The 22,281-nt window shown below is 44.7% G+C and overlaps 1 protein-coding gene across 2 annotated transcripts in view; it reads right to left on the bottom strand.

Annotated features, from left to right (window-relative positions):
- The window catches only part of gsk3ba (glycogen synthase kinase 3 beta, genome duplicate a), a 190,243-nt gene that overhangs the window by 97,601 nt on the left and 70,361 nt on the right, over window positions 1-22,281 (bottom strand). For both annotated transcript variants that reach the window (XM_060928891.1, XM_060928893.1), the window contains exon 2: window positions 7,893-8,086. In XM_060928891.1, the coding sequence (XP_060784874.1) occupies window positions 7,893-8,086 (194 nt within the window). The remainder of the gene's footprint in view (window positions 1-7,892; window positions 8,087-22,281) is intronic.

Here is a 22,281-nt window from a genome sequence, read left to right as displayed (position 1 = left end):
TTTTTTAGGGGGGGCGTTGGAGTGTCTGAATAATTTCATCAGAGTAAATTCTGTATGCTCAAAGGAAAGCAATCGGATCTGCACGATTCAGCCGTGAAAAAGTCGGCATCTGCGCCTTTAGTCTGTGTGGAGAGATCTGATCTGCAATAACATGCATTGTTGGCTACAGACCGAAACATACTTTCAGAATGCACTGGCCAAGGCAGGACTAAACTCCATGTGCCTTCTAATGATAATTAAAAAACAATAGTAATTTGTAAACTAACAAGCCTGTGTCTACACTTTTCTCTTTCGCCGAGTAGCAGCTGTGTTCAGCTGGGGCGGGACATGACTGAATGGGTGTTTCTGATTTGTCAGCTGTCTTTAACTGGGGCGGGAGGGCGGGACATGACTGAATGGATGTTTCTGATTTGTCAGCTGTCTTTAATTGGGGCGGGAGGGCGGGACATGACTAAATGGGTGTTTCTGATTTGTCAGCTGTCTTTAACTGGGGCAGGAGGGCAGGACATGACTGAATGGGTGTTTCTGATTTGTCAGCTGTCTTTAATTGGGGCGGGAGGGCGGGACATGACTAAATGGGTGTTTCTGATTTGTCAGCTGTCTTTAACTGGGGCGGGAGGGTGGGACATGACTGAATGGGTGTTTCTGATTTGTCAGCTGTCTTTGTCAGCTGTCTTTAACTGGGGCGGGAGGGCGGGACATGACTGAATGGGTGTTTCTGATTTGTCAGCTGTCTTTAACTGGGGCAGGAGGGCGGGACATGACTGAATGGGCGTTTCTGATTTGTCAGCTGTCTTTAACTGGGGCGGGAGGGCGGGACATGACTAAATGGGTGTTTCTGATTTGTCAGCTGTCTTTAACTGGGGCGGGAGGGTGGGACATGACTGAATGGGTGTTTCTGATTTGTCAGCTGTCTTTAACTGGGGCGGGAGGGTGGGACATGACTGAATGGGTGTTTCTGATTTATCAGCTGTCTTTGTCAGCTATCTTTAACTGGGGCGGGAGGGCGGGACATGACTGAATGGGTGTTTCTGATTTGTCAGCTGTCTTTAACTGGGGCGGGAGGGTGGGACATGACTGAATGGGTGTTTCTGATTTGTCAGCTGTCTTTGTCAGCTGTCTTTAACTGGGGCGGGAGGGTGGGACATGACTGAATGGGTGTTTCTGATTTGTCAGCTGTCTTTAACTGGGGCGGGAGGGCGGGACATGACTGAATGGGTGTTTCTGATTTGTCAGCTGTCTTTAACTGGGGCGGGAGGGCGGGACATGACTGAATGGGCGTTTCTGATTTGTCAGCTGTCTTTAACTGGGGCGGGAGGGCGGGACATGACTAAATGGGTGTTTCTGATTTGTCAGCTGTCTTTAACTGGGGCGGGAGGGTGGGACATGACTGAATGGGTGTTTCTGATTTGTCAGCTGTCTTTGTCAGCTATCTTTAACTGGGGCGGGAGGGCGGGACATGACTGAATGGGTGTTTCTGATTTGTCAGCTGTCTTTAACTGGGTCGGGAGGGCGGGACATGACTGAATGGGTGTTTCTGATTTGTCAGCTGTCTTTAACTGGGGCGGGACATGACTGAATGGGTGTTTCTGATTCGTCAGCTGTCTTTAACTAGGGCGGGAGGGCGGGACATGACTGAATGGGTGTTTCTGATTTGTTAGCTGTCTTTAACTGGGGCGGAAGGGTGGGACATGACTGAATGGGTGTTTCTGATTTGTCAGCTGTCTTTAACTGGGGCGGGAGGGCGGGACATGACTGAATGGATGTTTCTGATTCGTCAGCTGTCGTCCTTACACCGCATGCCACGCCCCAAGCGCTTACAACACAGAATTCCAGGTTCTCCGCTCCAAAATCGGCAGCTTCAAAACGATTGATTTTTTTTTTAACCGACAACCAAAAAAAATTAACCGGTTGACGTTGATTCGGTCAACCACCGGTCAAACGGTCATCGGTTAACATCCCTATTTCAGACACGGGGTGAGTGAATGTGGATAGAATAAAACAGTTATCCCACTCAATCCCGTCATACATGGATCACAGATAACTCGGTGCTACACGCCTCGTTGGCGATCAGCTCATGTACGACTCGATTTCGTGGAATAACTTCAATATCATCGCTAGCCAACACCGAACATGACTAATTCATTTTAGCTCACGGTTAAAAGGTGGTTCGTGTAAGAAGTCTTTGACAGAGGACTGTCAATCAAATGCACTCATTAGAATATTAGACCACGCCCAGTTCGTTCTCAAACTGACCTGATCCATGGGCATCTTGAAGTTACTGGAACACCTCAGTTCTCAGATGTTTCTGTGGACCCGTACAGCTTTATGATCCAAGAATCAGAACCATGCCACTGTGCTCACCCCCCCACCCCGACTTCAGCGACTTATATCTACCTCGATCATTTCCTGTCTCTCTGGCAGCCTGCCAGGCCGCTCTGCACTGCCACACACACACACTATACTCCCACGGTGCCATTATAAGAAAACGTGTCAGCCATTTTCCTAAGTAGGTAATCTATAACGAAGCTGTTTAGGCGTAATGAAGAAACACCTCAGAGTGCAGTCACGGCACGGCAGCCAAGTAAAAGATTACCGTGATCACGTACGCCGACGGGCCACGTGCCAAGCCTGAATAACCAGAAGTCAGTCACGGTCTCGGGGATGACTCAGCACCATACATCATCCTGGCAGGGTTTTCCCCTCCTTTATTTATTTCCTTCAAGGCAGACGCGCTTGCTTTCTGCTCGGAGCTTTTGGGATATAATAATGCCTGAAAGGAACCTGCGGTGACGGAGTTTCATTCTCTGAAGTGAGCCGCGCAGGTCAGCGCGTCCGTCTCTGGAACGGCGGAAAAGAATTAATGAACGGCCTCTTTATCACCGATTTCTGCACTCTGACCGTGAGCGGAGGACAACGGCGCTTCATTAGAGCGAGTAAATCAATCGTGAGATGGCCTGACGGTACTGGTTGCCGTGGTGACCGTGCTTGATGTGATAACCGGTTGCGTTTCGCTCGGGGCCTGTGCCCACCCGATGCGTTTTTGCGCCTTTTTCAGAACCCTTACTGTTGCTAGGTGACAAAGACATGCATCCAGCACCTTCTACCGGTACATTCCTTCGCTGTCATGAACATCAAGTTTTATTTATTTTAGGGAAGCGATTTCAAATATCGATCATAACAACGCTTCAATGTTCGATCGTAAACCAGAACGTCAAGGGCGTAGGAGCTCATCTGGCCGGCCTGCTGTCAAAACATCAAACAGAACTGAAATGTGATATGAGAGAGAGAGAGAGAGAGAGAGAGAGAGAGAGAGAGAGAGGACCACCCTCCACGACTAACTGTTTACGACACGGACATCAACAAAGGACTACGTTTTGTTCCTCGAGCGCAAATCGACCCAAAACGTCGATCACTCGGATGATAAACGAGAGACGAGAGACGATTCTGGTCAGAAGAAAGCGTGTGAAGTTGAACTAATGACTAATTTGCCCGCAAAAACGTGACAACACGACGACCGAGTGTTGTACAGAAGGTCGAGTTCTTTCAAATAAAACATTCAGAACTGAAATCCGTCGAGAACTGAAGGAGGGAGGAGACATCGTTTAACTGAAAATAAACAAGGCTGTAAACAAATTGTTTACCACAACAGGAAAAAAAAAATAAACAGAACCATGGATGCAAACGGCACGCCTTTTGGCGGATGCCGCCTTTTTCACGGCTGTCTGGGGGGACTTGGGTGAATCATGCAGATCCGATGAGGTTTTTTTTTGGGGGGGGGGGGGGGGGGGCGTTGGAGCGTCTGATTATAATTTCATCAAAGTAAATTCTGTATTAAAATTAGTAAATAAGCAAATGCCGTTACAGTCCATGAACCACAGGAAGTACAAGTATGAGAAGAAAACAGTAAATCAGAAAGCTGCGCACGTAAAGCCAGTTGCTTGCGTACCTTGCGTTGGACTGACGGAAATCCTTGCGCGTGCAGTGAAGTGCAGCAGCAGCAGATGATGGCGCGCAGCCAACTGGCTTTACACGCGCAGCTTTCTGATTTACTGTTTTCTTCTCATACTTATACTTCCTGTTTCATGGACTGTAACGGCATTTACTTATTTAGTAGGGCTGTAACGATACACCCAACTCACGATTCGATTCGAATCGCGATTTTTGACCCACGATTCGATACGCCCACGATTTTTTAAAAAATGTTTTTTTAAAGTAGTAAATTTGACTTATTAACATTTACTTACTTACATTAACTATTTAATAACAAATAATTCAGACCACTGCAGAGAATGAGTAATATGTATGCAAAAATGAACAAATGTATATCCAAAGATTGTTTTATTTCTCAAAATAATACTGTTGAGCCGGAAGCTCTGTTTTTTCGGTTCTGAAAAAGTCATTTTTCCAAATCGTGTAAATCCGTTAAGATTTTTTTTGGGGGGGGGGGGGGGGGGGGGCTCTCTCACTGTCTCACTCTCATAGGGCCAATGATTTTCTGTGATCGCGGAAAACAGATGGAAATTACGGAATTTTTATAGTGAAACGTTGCTCGCGTGTCAAAATGTAACTGCCGCAGAAGGCTTCCGCCCAAGCAGACATGCCTTCAGTGTTGCCAGATATTGCTAACGTTTTCCACCCCAAAATATGTTCAAAACCAGCCAAAAAGCACCTAAACCTGCCCAATCTGGCAACACTGCATGCCTTTCCGGTCAAGTGATTGTGATTGGCTTGTGGCACACCTAGCCAGCCAATGAGCTGCTTGTTTACAGATTCGCTCCCCGCGTCGCAACCAGAATGGCGACCGCTTAAAAGAAACGAATGCTCTGCCAGTGGCGAGTGTGGACGTTGCGTGACTCGCAGAAGATTGTCGCAGGTCGGCGAAAGAACGACTTACTAATAGATATAAAAAATAAAAGTAATTTAAGTAAGTTTAAAATGTAATTTAAATAAAAAGTAAAGTATTCATAAATTGAAGTTTGGAAGCACCTCTGTTTTTGGGCTGAGGAGAAGTTTGAAAGGGTGTACCGCGATTCTGCCTTCTTGTATCGCGACACGGATCGTGGCTCTGCGTATCGCGATTTCGATACGCATATCGTTACAGCCCTGTTATTTAGTAATTTTAATACAGAATTTACTTTGATGAAATTATAATCAGACACTCCAACGCCCCCCCCCCCCCCCCCCCAAAAAAAAAAAACCTCATCGGATCTGCGTGATTCACGCAAGTCCCCCAGACAGCCGTGAAAAAGGCGGCATCCGCCAAAAGGCGCGCCGTTTGCATCCATGAGTCTGACCAAGTTTTGTTCCTCAAGGGAAGATCTACCCAAAGCAAACATCGATCGGAACTGGAATCAGACGAGAAGTCAGAGAGGAGATACAATTCCGGTCAGAGGCCTGGAAAATTCGTTACTTTGGCCTGATTAGTAATTCGTTAGCAAAAACAATGGCCAAGTTTTGTGCGGAGTGATTTCTTTCAAACAAAACAACTGGAACAGCACTCTGTGGAAAACTGACGGAGGGGACACGATTTAGCTGAACTGCAGACAGACGACGGATGCGACGCGACGTGACGCCATGGCAACAACTCCTCAGCCTCAGGACCAGATGAGCAGGTCATCAGTGATGGCCAGGATCAGTTTCTCCTCCACCATTGCTCAGTGCTGACCTCACCACTTTGGATTATTTTCCTACAAGCGCATGCCATCGTGGTGTTTTATTCCTGATACAGCAGCTCTGCTCTACAGGGTTCTCCACGAGGGGTTTTAGAGGTGCGGGCCGCCCCCCTTTCTGTGATTCCCGCCCCCGTTTAATTTCTGCTGCCCCTTTACAAAAGGAAGAGACGTCCCTTTGTTTTCTTTGTGACAGATAGCCTTTCTCTGTTGGAGTACCGACAACGCGACAACACCCGAGTGTGAAACTCATTTACCAGCAATTAGTTTAGTCAGTCTGACGATTATAGTCTAAGGCTACATCCACACGACAACGGCAACGAGATGTTATTAAAAAAATATCGCGTCCACATGGGCAACGGATCAGGAAAATATCAGGTCCATATGGCAACGCAACGCTTGCTGAAAACGATGCAATACACATGCCACACCTCTAGGGGCGCTGTAAGACGGTCCCTTCGGAGACACCAGAACAATAGAAGTAGTAAGGACGCATGTGCATAAACTATTATGCGCGAGACTTCGTATTAGTCACAAAGTCAGGAAAATCTGTTCGTAAAATTACATTATAATGACCAAATACAATGAAAAGTATTTTTCCAGTCTCACCTGTGAAAGGTAATCCCATGTGATCTCGTTTGGACGGTAAACCTGTTGGTACAGTTAAACGCAGCATATGAATCTTTATTCTCTGCTTTGACCTATCCAATATGGCGGCGAGGATGACGTATGATTCTACGCGGAAGGCGGCGTCTTTAATGGTCCGGAATAAATTGAATGCTACACGTTGATGGATTAATTTGTTCTTCTACACCCTTTTTGAGGAATGTATTGTAGGACTTAAACCAACATCTGAAGAGGTGAGATCGCTCCTTTTTTTCCCTATTTTTGCTGGCGGGATTAACTCTCACTCTCTCTCACTTTGCACCATTACACAATAAATATTCACAGTGAAAATATTTTGTAAGCGCGTTTCATGAGCCAAGTTATAGGATTTGTTGACAACTCGCATCGAGTTCGTTACACTTCTACCCGGCGTGAAGCACATGTGGTTGTGATGTCATCGTAAACAAATCCGTTCTACTCATCCAGATGACTTTGCAACGGCGCCGCTGCCAGATTTTTCCACTCTGGAACCCGTTCTCAAAAGATTCTCAAAAGATGGTGTGGACGCCAGGCCGAAACGATAAACAATTTTATCGGATTCACCTGAATCCGTTGCCGTGTGGACAGGGCCTAAGAAAAGCGTTTCACACTTCGGCATTTTTGACACATTGTTCTTGCGCCGGGAGATAACACGCCTTTATAATAACGTGTGAATCGACACCAAGTTCGAGATAACTGATTGTTATTGTCGGCAGAGAAATAAAGGATAAAAACAAAAAGTTAAAAGTTGGTGCGGCAAGCGTGATATTGCCTATAAAACCGTGAGGATATAACCTGGCTGTCAGTGATACTGTAGCTCTTGAAGTGCGTACACTGTCGAAATGTCTCTCGAGCGATTCGGTTTTACGCGTAAGCGTTCCACTGTCGACATCGAAAACATCGATCCAAAACGGCGTAAGAGCTCTGGTCAGGCTACTACTAGCGATGCCACAAGCGAAGTTCCTAAGCTGAGCATCGTAGATCCGGATGGTATCCGCAGCGGAGTGAAAAGTACAAATGGCTTTACTATGAAGAGGGTGAAGGTAAGATTTGATCTTTTTAAACAGACTAGTTTGTTAACAATTTCCAGATTACAATTTTGTTTCTCCATCACCTCTATTCTAAATGATTACTATTTGAGAGTATTTTATGCAAATTGTATGCAAATGACTTATGTAAATTTATGCAAATTTGTTTCAAGGTCATCCGATTGACCCCCACCCCCCTATATTTTCAATCCGTGGAGAACCCTGATCTAGTTTCATAGCTGTTTTCTAAACACGGTCAAACTCCCACACAACTCTACAGAACGTACAATGAGGCAAAGTGCCAATCAGAGAGAAAACACACACACACACACACACACACACACACACACACACAGGATCGAGTTCAGCAGACTGATGTCACCACAGTCGCATCACCCTCTATAAACAGACACGCTCTCATCCACGTCCTTGGCCGAACTCTCGCTTGCGTTCCTTGACTGATGGGACGGTGTTAATCTCAGGAACACAAACGCTGCCTGAAATCCCAGCCTGCTGGACATGAGCTCCATCTCATTCTCCCCCTCACCTTAAACCTCTTGTCCTGCAGGACCTTCTTGATGGCCACCAGCTCTCCCGACTCGCACAGCTTGGCCTGGTAGACGACGCCGAACGAGCCGTTCCCGATCACCTTCGTGTCCGTGTAGCTGACCTCCTGAGGCCGATCGGGACCCTGACCCGGAGTCGCCATCACGGACGTCACCTTGCCGCCATCCTTATCTCCTAAAGAAGGAAAGAGAGGAGGGAGGGTCAGTCTTGCATCATACACACACACACAGTTCGTTATACTTGGTTTTAGCCTCGCAATTTTGCTCCTGGGAACGTTAGATCATCGCAAAGCCTTCTGGGTAAGTTTAGCTCCTGAAATCTAGAACGACACTGACTCAGTGGAGCAAACCTCACTCAAGTCAGTAAGTTCTTTCAGGTTGTTCTCGGACTCTCTGGATCAGCCACCCTGGCATAAAAACAGGACTATCGTTAGAAATCAATATCACCAGGACATAAAGTAAATTATTTTTTTCACAGTGCGGTTTCCATCAAATCCTGCGCTCTGATTGGCTGGCGAGCGGGTCTGTATCCTACGATACGGACCCCGGTTACGGACCTCTGGCGGCTCGCTCGTTCACAACACCACCACATACAGTCGAATTTTTTTGTCAACATTTATCCTTTTTATAAGATTATCAAAAATCTTATAAATTTTTGCCAGCATTTCTCAGGAGAACAGCATTAATTTTACAGCATGGATAGCGATAACGACAGTGTTCACAGCGAAAGCGAGTTTTACTCCCCTGAGGAAGAAGAAATAAAAGAAAACATTTCAGGAGAAAGCTAAAAACCTCTAACTGTTGCTAACCCCGAGCAAAAACATGGCTGAATCCTGAATGACTCCTATTTGTATAAATAGGGGACGACATAGGCGGCAAAATGTAGTTTTTTTCCTGCCATGGAAGTGCACTTGTATACCGAGGAGGAAGCCATTTGCATTACAGCCGTGAATAAGGATTCAAAATGGCGGCGCGGCTCGGCTCGGTTTTCCCTTTCGGGCGCTCTCGTTTTCTGTTAGAATTTGGTAAAGAAAAAAATAAATATATTATTTACCAGCTTAAGGTCGGTCCGTATGGTGAAATAGCATGACCTCGGCCTTGAATACTGACCTCGGCTCAGAGGGCCTCGCTCAGTACTTTCAAGACCTCGGTCACGGTATTTCACCATACGGACCTCCCAGCTGGTAAATAACGTATATATACTCCCTTACAGCAGCAGCATTTCACCCTTGTTTAGCAATTTTTTTTTCCCCTCAAAAGATAACTGACTGGTTAAAGCCAAACAAACTCCAAAACCCTTAAGATGGTTTGAACAAGTATTGCAAACTATCCACAAATACTGATACAGCCTTCAAAACGGCAACAAGATTGTTGCCAAAATTTGCTGGGGGGGAAACCACACAAGCGCACGGTAATTACACCAATAATTTTCTACGCAGGCAGCCGACACGGAGCCACGATTTTAATGGCAGCGGCAAAGCGACAGTGTGGCATGCGAGTTGAGATTTTCTCGACTTTATGCGAATTAGGTACGAGTTAGTAAAGCACCAAATCAAAACTGGCTCAGACCAGTCATGTAGTGCAGGGTTTCCCAAAGTGTGGTGCGTGCACCCCCAGGGGTGCGCGAGCTGCCACTAGGGGGTGCACAAGATAAAAAATTTAATGGCGATTTTTAACTCTTCTTCTACGCCGTAACGGTTCTGCAGTAGTTTGTGGCTTCATTCATTCATTCATTCGCGATGCTCAACTGGTTGAAATCAGCAAAACTAAATGCGCCACCACAAATCAGGTATGAAGGAGGAGAAACCCCAACAGATAGGGAGGAATCGGGGGCAATTGGTGAGGAGGAGAGAAGAGAGGGAGACGGGATTGCAGCGGATGTGGGTGAAGAAATGCGGAGTGCAGGTAAAGAGACGGAGGAAAGGAGATTACAGCAGGGTAAATGACGTGAAGATGAAAATCAGACAGGGAAAAAAAAAGAGGAAATACGATGACCATTATCTGGGTCTGGGCTTCACTTGGATCGGCGACACAAACTGTCCCAAACCACAGTGTGCGGTGAAGTGCTAGCGAACAGCTGCCTGAAGCCCTCTTATCTGCGTCGCCACCTTCACACAAAGCATGCACACGCAAGTCAAAAACCACTTACGTTTTTCAGAAATAAACTGGAGGAGTTACAAAACGGCCAAAAACAAATGGAGTTTCATTCATGTGGCTCTACAAAAGATGCATTAAGAGCGTCATATTTGGTCAGCTAGCTACAGAATAGCGAAGAAGGGGCTGCCTCACACACTTCCTGAAGACGTGTGTTTGGACATCGCCAAAGATATGGTGGGGTGCGTGATTGGCGAGAAAGAAGCAAAAAAAAAAAAATCAGATCTCATTCCAGTGTCAAATAACACGGTGTCAAGGCGCATTGATGCAATGTCTGAAGACATCCTGGCCACTCTGGTCAGCCGTGTGAGACAAAATGAATTTTACTCCCTGCAAATTGACGAGTCTACAGATGTGGCAAATCTGGCCAATCTTCTGGTCTATGTCCGGTACATTTTTGAAGGAACGGTGCAAGAGGATTTTTTGTTCTGCCGGCCCCTTGCTACCCGAACCACAGGCGAAGACATTTTCAATTCCGTTGACCTTTTCACGAGATTGACTGGGCAAGCTGCGTGGGCATTCGCACTGACGGGGCCAAAGCAATGACAGGGAAGCACACATCGAGAAGGTGCGTCCATCCGTTCACTGGCGACACTGCAGTGTCCATCGGGAGGCCCTGGCAGCCAAGAACATGCCGGCGGATCTGCTGGCTGTCCTGAATGATGCGGTGAAGCTGGTGAACTTCATAAAAGCTCGCCCGCTTAATTCAAGGCTGTTCACACTGCTATGCGACGAGCTGGGCAGCGAACACAAATCCTTGCTGCTGCATACAGAAGTCCGCTGGTTGTCCCGCGGCAAAGTGTTAACAAGGCTCTTTGAGCTCCGACACGAGCTTCAGGTGTTTTTCGAGGACAACCCCTTTCCTTTGGCTTCAAGACTGAACGACGAAGACTTTCTGAAGAGGCTCGCCTACCTGGCGGACATCTTTTCTGCTCTGAATGAATTGAATCTTAGGCCATGTACACACATAGCCGGGTATTTTTAAAACCGAACATTTCCCCCCCCCTCTGTTTATAAAAATGTTTTATCCACACCACCTCGTCTTCGAAAAAAAATCCCTTCCACACATAACCGAACATCTGCGTTTTCAATCACATTCATAAGCATTCCAAACCTGTAGATGGCATTATTTCCCCAAATCCTACCCCCTAATCACATCAGAATAGCCCTCTGTTGGCGTCACTTCCGCCTAAACATAAAACATGGCGCCAAGCTCGTTCGTCTGGACAGACTCGGAGACAGAATTGCTTCTAAACACAATTTTGGAGTATAAACTTCAAAAGACGCAAGAAAACGTTGATTGGGAATCTTGTCAAAGCAAATATGTGGACATATTGACCCTGTTTTTGGAGCAGTAGTTGGGCTTCTAAAATTAAACATGTAAATAGCACCTGCACAATAATTAACGCTTTCAAGGCACTACTCCGATCCATTACTCTTTAGCTAGCCGCACACTACGCCGATTTTCAGCGTACCGAGCCAACTGAAGTCGCGAGTCAGGCGTAAAGACTAGTTTTCGATGGTCCCGACTCATCTCACAGCCGATTCGAAAAACTAATCGGGAGCCAGACTGATCGGCGAGAGTCGCGAGCAATAGCCAATCATATCTTTCGCATATAACACGTGACATCATTAAACAATTTCTAGTGCGAGAAATACGTGTTGGTAGCACCTAATGCAGGTATATACTGTAATTCCATAGACTGAAGCTTTATCCATAGACACAGTGGGCTGGAAAGCCACTCTGCTCAAGTTGTGTGGCTGAATTCCAAATCGCTTTAACTCCCCTATATAAGTGCACTATTTAAGGTTGGGAATAATAGCTCATGCAGCCTAGATAGTGCGCTACATATTCCGTGTTGTGTCATTTGTAATTCAGCCTGTAGCATCTTCAAGTGTTGGATTTAACAGTAACGATATCCAATAGCCAATCACAAAGCTATTAAGTTGTCACGTGTCGCTTCAATCGCGACTGCACTCGTCAACAGTCGGGGGATATGTGCGTGCCCTGTCGGGAGTCGGCTCTGAAATGGGTCGGTTCGGTACCGCGTGGATCGCCGTGGTGTGCGGCTAGTTTAAGTCCATACTTAATCTGGCTTCTGCAGTAAACAAAGGTCGCACGTTTGACGTCAGGGCAGATTTGTTGTCATTTTTTTGGCGCAGATTGTGACGTTCTAAAACGCAAAACTCCGGTTATCTCTGTCCACACGAAAAGGCATACACGGAGTTTTCAAAAATCTTCACTTTGCCCGGAGTTTTTTTAAATATTCGTTTTTGATGTGTTTTCATGTGGATGACAGGCCAAAACGTAGAAAAATATCTTCGATTTAGCAGATACCCAGCTACGTGTGGACAGGGTCTTAGTCTTCAACACACAAGACAAGGTTGACGCTATGATTAAGAAGCTACGGTTCTGGGCGAGCTGTGCGAGTGGGAACACTCCTGTGTATCCCTACGCTTCACGAGTTCTTGGGGGAAAACGACGTGGGCCTGGGCGAACACGTGAAAAACCTGATAATTGAACACCTCAACCATCTCGCCGAGCAGCTACGGAAATACTTCCCACCTATGGATGCATCTCAAGCTTGGATTCGCAACCCCCTTGAAGTTTCCCTCCCTGTCCCGCAGCTGACGGTTCACCAGCAGGAACAGCTGATCGAACTGTCAACAGATGGAGCGCTACAGTTGCAGTTCAAGCGAAAGGCACTTGTGGATTTCTGGACTGCGTCGATGCCGTCATCCTGGCAAAACAGGCCTTGAGAGTTTTGATGCCCTTCGCAACAACTTATCTGTGCGAAGCTGGGTTCTCCGCTTTGGCAGCAATTAAAACTAAACATCGGCAAAGACTGGGAGATGTTGAGAAAGATTTGAGGCTGAGACGGTCTTCAATTACCCCAAACATCGGAGAGCTCTGTGCCAAGATGCAGGCCCATCCGTCGCATTAATATTGGTATGTATTTGGCCAAATGGCATTGATCTTGCTAAAAATATACCAAGTAACTTTAAAAACGCACAATGGAATTCAACACGATATCACTTTAGATCCATGCATATATTTGAAATTTATGATATTGTATGTAATGCACACACATCTTGAAACATCGATAAAGGACATTTATTGTCAAACTCAAGAATTAATTCACAATAAAAAAATTCAAAGTGACAGTTGGTCCATGTTCGGACCGTCATGCTGGAGATTCTGGGTCTGTGTCGTCCAGGGGTCTCAGCAGCAGTGACTGAGGGTGTCAGGAATCCGTCACGGAGGTGAGCTAGCCTGATGTGCTGATCCTGAACTGGCGTCGTGACTCGAGGCTGACCAGGGCGTGGACGATCCCTGGTGCTCCCTGTCTGTCTGTAACGCTGACTCAAACGGGAAATGGTCGAATGATGAACACCGAAGTGCCGGGCGACCTCTGTCTGTGTACTTCCGGCACGCAACATGGCCTGTTCCCGATGGCCTGTTCACGTTGATTTTGGCTTAGGCGTGGCATCTTCAATAATGACAATTTTCCCATCATTTCCCCCGGGTATTTATAGGCAAGATTGTGTGTGTACAGTGGATGCAAAATTTGTTTGAAAATTAAAGCCTGTCCATGTCATTGACGACCCGAGTCATATTGTACGTTATTGAGTACAACTCGCTTAAATTCTGATTTGAGCACAGATTTGGAACTTATTCGGGCGGAACGAAGTTATTTTTCCATTGTGATACATTTCTTTTCTTCTTGAGATAAACTCAGCACGAATTCAGCAAGTTTTATCAACGTGCGTTTTTAAAGTTACTTAGTGTATATACTGCTACTGAAAATAGGACCTATATAACCTACTGACCCACCCACCGTCTGTCTGTCTGTCTCTCGCTGCAGACTGAGCCGCCAGCGCTGCACTTCACAATCAGATGGATCCTCTTCTCTATCTGTTCCTGATATGGTCCGTAATTGTTGTATCTCTTTAAAATGCATATGTTCATAATTATCATTGCTATTTTTACTGTTATTATATGTTAACTTTTTTGCAAATTAAATTCATTCTCAATTAATTTTCATAACCTTGTAATGACAGGGTTGTGTTGCTTGTGTTTTAAACACGGATGAAAATCATATATTTTCCCCGTATCTGGCTGGTAGACTACATGCCTCGATGTGATCTCCCTTTGGAATGAATTTGCGCATTTACTGTGTTGCAACGTTTTAAAACTGTTACATTTCAATCACATTCTATCGAATTCAAATACGAGAGCGCATAATAATGTTAATGTGATTCAATGTTCTCATTCGAGCACGACGTGCTGCCTTTGTAAGAAAGCTTTGGTGTGTTTTTTTTCCACTTTTGTGGTTTCCTGCAGGTGTGGCAAACGATGTTTGTTATCATTTTAGCACGATTAAAGATGCTGCCTTTATAAGAAAGCGTGTGTTTTTTGAAACTGGGAGACTGGGGGTGCGTCAACCTCAGGGCTTGAACCAACTTCAGGGCTTGAAGTTCGCGGTGGTCCAGTCGCCCAAGGCGACTTAATTTGTCATTTGGCGGGTAATTCCTGTCACTAGGCAGCCCGGCTGGCTAATTGAAAATAAAATATATATATATATATATATATATATATATATATATATATATATATATGAAGCGAAGATTCAGACTAGGGCTGTGCGATATATCGAATATACTCAATATATCTCTGAAAATTCTGTGTGAGAAACATAAAATTATTATATCGTAACTATCGAGTATTTTATGGTCATCTGCCGACTTGCGTTTGTTTCGTGTTTGTTTAAAACCTTTCCCGGTGGTTTTCTCCCTGTCCCTCAGGCAGTAACGTGAGAGGCTGACGAAGGGTAAAGAAAACAATAACGTCACGCACTCGCCAACCAATCCTGGGCGACATCTCGGTGCTGAAAGGAACTTGCGGGAAGATTTCCTAGTTCCGGTTTACAGCGCTGACTCAGTTCGTGCAATCGCTGGTGTTGCACAGGCTACCGTGTAAGCTCTGTCAATTTCAGCGACGAATTAAAAATGGAAGCGGACGAATTGGTTCCTAAAAGAACTAGTAAGGGGTCAGTCATCCGGCTTTTTTTTGGATATCGCGACGAGGACGTGGAACAGCAAATGCCAGTTTGTAAAGTGTGCAAAAAAAAAAACCAGTATCAAAATACTCAGGTCTTGAAATAAACGCACATTAGTCGTGAACAATGGTAACTACTCTCGCTTGTGTTATTTTTGACAGAAGTAAAATTAATACATGAACAAATTTTGGCGAGTTGAGTTTCTGTTTGGCGAGTTACTTTGGAAGGGAACTACTCCGGCTGGCTGGTGAAAAAATATATGAATTTCAAGCCCTGCAATTAGTGCACCATTTATATTTTTTAAAAAAAGGTCACGCTAATATTTGGTTGAACCGCCTTTAGCTTTGATTACGGGGTGCGTTCGCCATGGCGCAGTTTCAACAACCTTACACTACATCAACGTTTATTTCCACCCAGAGCTGTATTAATTTTTCGCGAGATCTTGCGCTGAGAGTCGACCCACCCTGTAAAGTCTTCTCCAGCACATCCCAAACACTTCCAACGGGGTTAAGGTCGAGACTCTGTGGTGGCCAATTCATGTGTGAAAATGATTCCTCACGCTTCCTGAACGACTCTTTCACAATCCGAGCCCTAATTTTATGCCATCGTGGAGGAAACAAGACGGTGTTCTGAGAGCACAGTATCCTCCGCTGGGAACTGTATCTGTGCGAAAAGTGCTGAATACCGTACACCCTCATGAAACTGTTGGAGTACAAGTTTGGTAATCAAGGGCCGTAAATCTGGTGAAACGTGACCGAACTGAACAAAAACTGTAATATGCGTATTACCGACATATAAACAATGAATCCTGGCAAGTTTCATGAAATTCCTACAAAAATTGAGGAACTGATTTCAGAAGGTGAGCACCCTTCCTGGGACGGACATTGCCATGACATAATCCCCTGCCAAGATTAAAAAAAAAAAAACCCAGAGACATGATCACCTGGTTATTCAGTACATTCAGGTCGTCAGCGGGCTTCGTTTTCCTGCCCCATAAGGCTGCGGAGTCTCGACCTGACCTGCTGAATCAACCCCAGATCATCACACTGCCTCCAGAGGCTTGTACAGTGGACACTAAGCATGACGGGGCATCGCTTCATCAGCTTCCCTTCCTACCCCGACACGCCCATCACTCAGGAATAGGGTCAGTCTGGACTCCGACCACATGACCTTTTTCCATCGCTCCAGAGTCTGATCTTTATGCTCCCGAGCAAACTGAAGCCTTTTCTTCGATCAGATTAGATTAGCTAGAACTTTATTGATCCCTTTGGGCGGGTTCCCTCAAGGAAATTAAAATTCCAGCAGCATCATTACAGATAAACAGAGAATAGAATAGAAAAAAAAAAAAGTGAGAACTTCTAGATAAACTAAGGCCATTATTAAAAAATGTTCTGTTTCCGGTCCACCGGCCGGGTGAGTGCCGTTTGTGCGGTTGAAATTTTTTTTTTAACGCCGGTTTTTCGACATTTTTTTGGGGTTCGTAAATCTAAACTCGAACTTGACATTTGCGCATTCCCAGGGCTTTCCACTAAGACTCATACTAGCCAGCCATGACAAATAAGTAGCCAGCCGGGGGGGAGTAAACACAAAATAAACTCCCGTGCATGCAGTTCCCAGGATTAAATGTATTTTCCACAGACCATTTATTTATTCACTTTACTCAAATACAAAGTAAAATGGCAGTAAATCTTTTCTTTTCTTGCGTATTGCATCATGAGGCGTTCCTGGCTTGTAAATCTCTTATTTTCGGTGCATGACACATTCACGCAGCTGAGCATGCTATGAATTAACAACGACAACGGTCTGCAGTGGGGCGACACAATTACACACTCAGCCAACATTTCTCCATTTGTGTATGAAAATACACTCCAACCACTCAGTTTGGGTTCATTTACAACCAACGGTGTCTTTTGATGCCAGCACGTAATTGAACGAGAGAAGACTGGTTTACCGGAGACAAAATAAGCGTCATCTCTGCTTCTGTTCCCTCCGACACACTACTGCCTCCGCCGAGTGCGCGCGCACACACCGCATGTCGGGGCCGCGGATGAGTTACTCTCCCCTGATCAACGAAGTTGGCGGGGAATTTGTGGTTATTATTGGTACAAACAGCGCGAATCACAACTTAAATGAGTGCGGTTCAGTTTGACATTATTGTCAGTCCGTTAGATAAACATTTAATTTTATTAAAATAAAAAATTAATACTTAGAGCCTGTGGGCTACAAAAATAATAGTCATTAAAGTAGCCGGCTGGACTTAATTGTGTAGTCGGCTGTATGGCCGGCAGCCGGCGCTTGTGGAAAGCCCTGTCGAATCAGCTCTGCGCATGCGCCGTGCAGTACAAAAAAACGTCCGCCACCATGAAGGAAGGAGATCTGGAGTTTTCAAACATTTGCTTAAGTGTGAAATCGCAAAATGGTATTCTAGCGAACAACAAAATAGTAAAGATTCAGAAAAACGAATCATTCAGTGATCATTTTAATAGTGTAATTTCATCCGAACTCGGCCTAACGCTCGATTTAGAACTACAAAAAGTCCGTGTGTCGGACATTTTAAGTACCTTTGTAAAAGTTTTGCAAATGTTGCAGTCAGCATTTAAAATGCTAACTTAAAGTTTTTGTACAAGTTTCAGTTGATTAAACCGTTATTTTATTAAATGCGGCTGCTTTTGGAATAAAAAAAAGTACTGAAAGAAAAAGCAAACACAGCATTGCGATTTCTTATCCATCCATATATATAAAAATAAATAAATAAATCCCTCCCTCCCGACTGAAAATTTTTTTGCTCACCCGGTGGACAGGAAACGGATTGTTTTTTTAAGGCTGGCCTAAGTCTTTAGAAAACTTCTCGATAAATAAATTATTTACATATACAAATGTATTAAAAAGATATGAAAAAAAATCTTCTGATGAGTCTCACTAACATGTGGTTTTCTTATGGACACACAGCTGTTTCGTCCCAATCCCACGAGTGTGGAAACGCTCTTAATTTCACTATTAAACACAACCCTGAGTTCGACTGTCTATTTTTTACAATTTTGACTTAAAAAGTGCATATCACAGGTAAATTCAGGAGCAAGATCAGTGTAATTCTCCTATTTTATATTAAACTTTGGTCAAATATCTGTCACATTTTGTGCAATCGTTTTACCTTGCGCAATACCAGAAAAATTCAGTTGAAATTGAGCCATTTGAGGTGAATTGGTCCGCCTCTGAAAAAACTTGGCGTTTGGATTTCCCAGCAAACATTGATTTCCGTGACATCGCGTGCGGGACGCCTCCCTCTGAATCCTACGCCAGCGCTGGTTTGTTTATGAGAAAACGACCTGGTGGTTTTCTGCAAATTTCTTCAACGTTATCACGTAATTATTAAAATGGTTAACAGATGTATCGTAGGAGGGTGTAGCAACACCAATCTTGATGGGATTAGTACTCATCGTTTCCCAAAAGACCGGACAATGAGAGAGAAATGCGAGCGCTTGGTCTACACAGGCTGTGCACTGAAACTGTGCAAAGCTCGCGCAGCCTGCTGGCGCTTCCGCAGGTGACGTCACAAATCTGGCTCCAGACTCCCTTGGGATTTTTCCAGACGGGTTTTGTTATTTTATTTTTTTCTGCTGTAGACAGATGGCCTTGTGCAAAATTACCCTTCTGGATGAGTGTGTAAAGGGACATACTTTCATATAAAAAAAAAATACACGAAATTGGTCCAGAATATGCATTCTAAGTGATCTCTGATCGTGGTCAGTCAAGAATTTTTTTTCCACCGACCAGATTTCTTCTGTGAAGTTGACGGTTCATCGCTGCCCTTCCAGGTGTTAATAACGCCTTGGACGGTTTTTAACCTAATTCCAGTCATTTCAGCAATATCCTTACTTGTTTGCTTTGCTTGATGCAGACCAATAATTTGACCCTTTGGACACGCATCATCTTTTCCATGAGCCCAGGATGCATCTATTGATGTGTTTAAGAAATGAGAAGCTACTCACTGCATCAGTTTGGGTTAGAAGAATTGCTGCCAGCTGAAACACATTAACCACTGCAGTAATTATCCAAATCAAATGCTCTTAAGTATTTGTTTAGTTAAATCTAAACGGCAACTTTATTTTCAGCCAGGCAGTGTATATTTAAAAACTACATAGAACTCGACGCCAACGGCATCGATGGGGATGCCGCCACCCAGTAGAGTACACGCTTAAGTTGTGATTTGCGGATGGACATTTGACCTCACAGTAATCTTGACCTGGTAAAATTACTTCTATCAGCCTTGGAGATAGTGTTCACAAGGTTTTCGGACAGACATTTGACCTCAGAGTGACCTTGACCTCAGACCTTTTGATCTCAAAATCTAATCAGTTTATCTTTGTCCCCAAATGCACAAATGGTGAAAGTTTGGTGAAATTCCTTTCATTAGCCTTTGAGATATCGCGTTCACAGGGTTTTGGGACGGACGCACGCACGGACGGACAGACGGACAACCGGAAAACATGATGCCTCCTGCACCTTACGGTCGCGGAGGCATAAAAAAAAAACCCTTAACTCCAGATAACAGATTATTCTGTTCTAAACATCAGTCTAACAGACATACGCACTTAAAAATAATCAAATACCTGATATTAACCACAACCTGCTTCTCTAATTCCACTTAAAAGACCTATAATTGGAGCACCGTGTGTGTGTGTGTGTGTGTGTGTGTGTGTGTGTGTGTGTGTGTGTTAAGCAGCTGCTGTGCTGAGAGGGATTAGTGGTTTTGGGTTCCAGATCGTAGTTCAAAGTCCTCGTTAATTCTGTTAACAGTTAACTTGAAACCAGAACCTCCCTTTGACCCCGACACTCCGGCAGAGTGAGTTTAGACTCCGTATCACCAGGATCATTTATTCAAGAAGTGAAGCCACAAGGGTGCTGCGACATTCGACGGAGTTCTGAATTCTCGAGGCAGCCTTCTGACTTCTGAATTGAGAAACTGAGCTCCAAATTGCAGAGGCAGAGATCCGAGAGCGAATTCTGAATCCTCAGTCGTGAATTTGAGAGGTGACGTGCGGACACGTACGTTAACAGTGCTGGCTGACTCGCAAACACTTGAGTTCTGAATTGTCGAAGCAGAATTCCAAATCCTGCATTCTAGCGGCAAGGTTATTCATTCGACTTCTCGAAACGGAGGTGCGAGTTGCTGAGGCCAAGTTCTGAAATCTGAAACCTCAATGAAATTCTGAGGTTTAAAATACTTATAATTTAGGTCAGCAGAATCCTGACTTCTGAACGTACTCATTCAAGTCAAGTTTACTGTCCCACTGGGGGAAATCAGGCCGCAGCCAATAAATACGACACCGAAGACAAATATAAAACCGGTACCAGGGACTGAAGACACAGACAGCACAAGGCAGGATCAGGACCCGGAGAGGCCAGGATAAGCAAAAAGTCCAGTGTGCAAAACTGCAAGGTGCAACAGTGACAACATTTGTGCAAATTCAGCAGCGAGGACGAAGGAAAGTCTGAATCTTTTTGTCCTGTGGGTGGGAACTCGATATCTCCTACCTGAAGGTAGAAGCTCAAGCTCCCTATAGAGGGCGTGGTCAGGATAGTCCAGTACGGCCAGAGCCTTCTGAGGACATGATGGTTGGTTATAAAGGTCAGAGAGCTGAGCTCGATTCACCCCGATGACCTCGCTGGCTACTCCAACAAGCCGACCAAACTTACTGCTGTCTGCAAGACTACAGTTACCAAACCATCCAACAATGGAGGAGGACAGGACTGACTCCTAGAGTAAAGGGTCGATAAAATCAAGTCTTCATTTTGGTGCACACATTAAAGCTGGACTACCTTTCAGATTTTCAAGTGTAGGTCATAAAAAGAATTTTCCCCGACACCCAGTTATTTTTGTTTAGTGACCGAAAGCTACTGAATTCGAATCACAGACTTCCAATTTTATTCGGGGTTTTTTAACCCTTTGGGGTCGAGAGCTTCGCTGGTGAAGCTCGGCAGGTTTAGAATGACTATTTGTGTATTTAGATAAATATCTTCACAGGTTTATCAGACAAGCATGATAAACATATTGACAGAAACTTTATACTTTCCTATGTCCCCACTGCCAAATATTATTATAGTTTTTAAATGACATAAATTAGATGAAACATAAAACTTGTCACCTTCCCCAGTCACACCGGAGTCGGAGCGCTGAGCGCCCACTTAGACATTCATAAAAGACTATTTACATGGTAACGGCATGATAATCACTTTCATTCTTGCCCTTTCGATTGGTTTCTCTTTCATGGTGGGAACGCCCACCGTAAACAGGATAAAATCTGTCAGCCACACTTTAGGCTATTTGGAGGTAAAACTTGTTGCGAGATGGCACGCGGATTGTATCCGCTTCAGATGATTCAGTACAGCGATTCAATTCAATCTTGAGAACTGTGACACTAATGACTGGTACCTTTTTTTTAAAACTTGGACTCGATCCAGCCGAAGATCAACTCAAGTGTAACTATTTCTATTTCTGATGAGCAGGTAAGTTGATATTTGTGTGCTGTAGTTCATACACAGGAAAAATGACTGAGCAGTTTTTTCCAGAGTTAAAAGTATTTTCCTCAAAAGTAGTTAATTTTGCTCTATTTTGAGTTTAGAGAGTAAAATTTGGAGTTGGAGCAAAATTACAGAGTATTTGTGTAACAGAGTTGATTGTGGCTCTGAACTGAGTAAAATAGTACAAGAGTTAATTTCAAGAAACACTGAATCGAGTCAAATACCAAAATAAAGTCAAATACCAGATAAACAAAGGTGTTATAAAAAGCAGTTTTAGACGTTTGTGTTGGAATGTGGGAAAAAACACGACCTTACCCATTGGGACTTGGCCTGATGGGATTAAGAGTTAATCTGATGGGATCAGGACAGGATGCGAGTGGACCCCTGCCTGGTCACCTGGATCTCCAGCTACCTCACCAACAGGCCGCAGTACGTCAGGCTGAAGGACATCACGTCTGACACTGATCAGCAGCTCCGGAGCACCCCAGGGCATGGTGCTGGCCCCTCTTCTCTTCACCCTGTACACCGCAGACTTCTGATACAACTCGGAGCTGTGTCACATTCAAAAGTTCACCGATGACACAGCCATCGTTGGGTGTATCAGGGACGACAGAGAGGAGAAGTATAGGAGCCT

The sequence above is a fragment of the Neoarius graeffei genome, chromosome 9 (assembly GCF_027579695.1).
Source record: "Neoarius graeffei isolate fNeoGra1 chromosome 9, fNeoGra1.pri, whole genome shotgun sequence".
NCBI classification, from domain to species: domain Eukaryota; kingdom Metazoa; phylum Chordata; class Actinopteri; order Siluriformes; family Ariidae; genus Neoarius; species Neoarius graeffei.
Note: the sequence above shows the minus strand (reverse complement) of the source record. Positions and strands in the feature narration are given on the sequence as shown.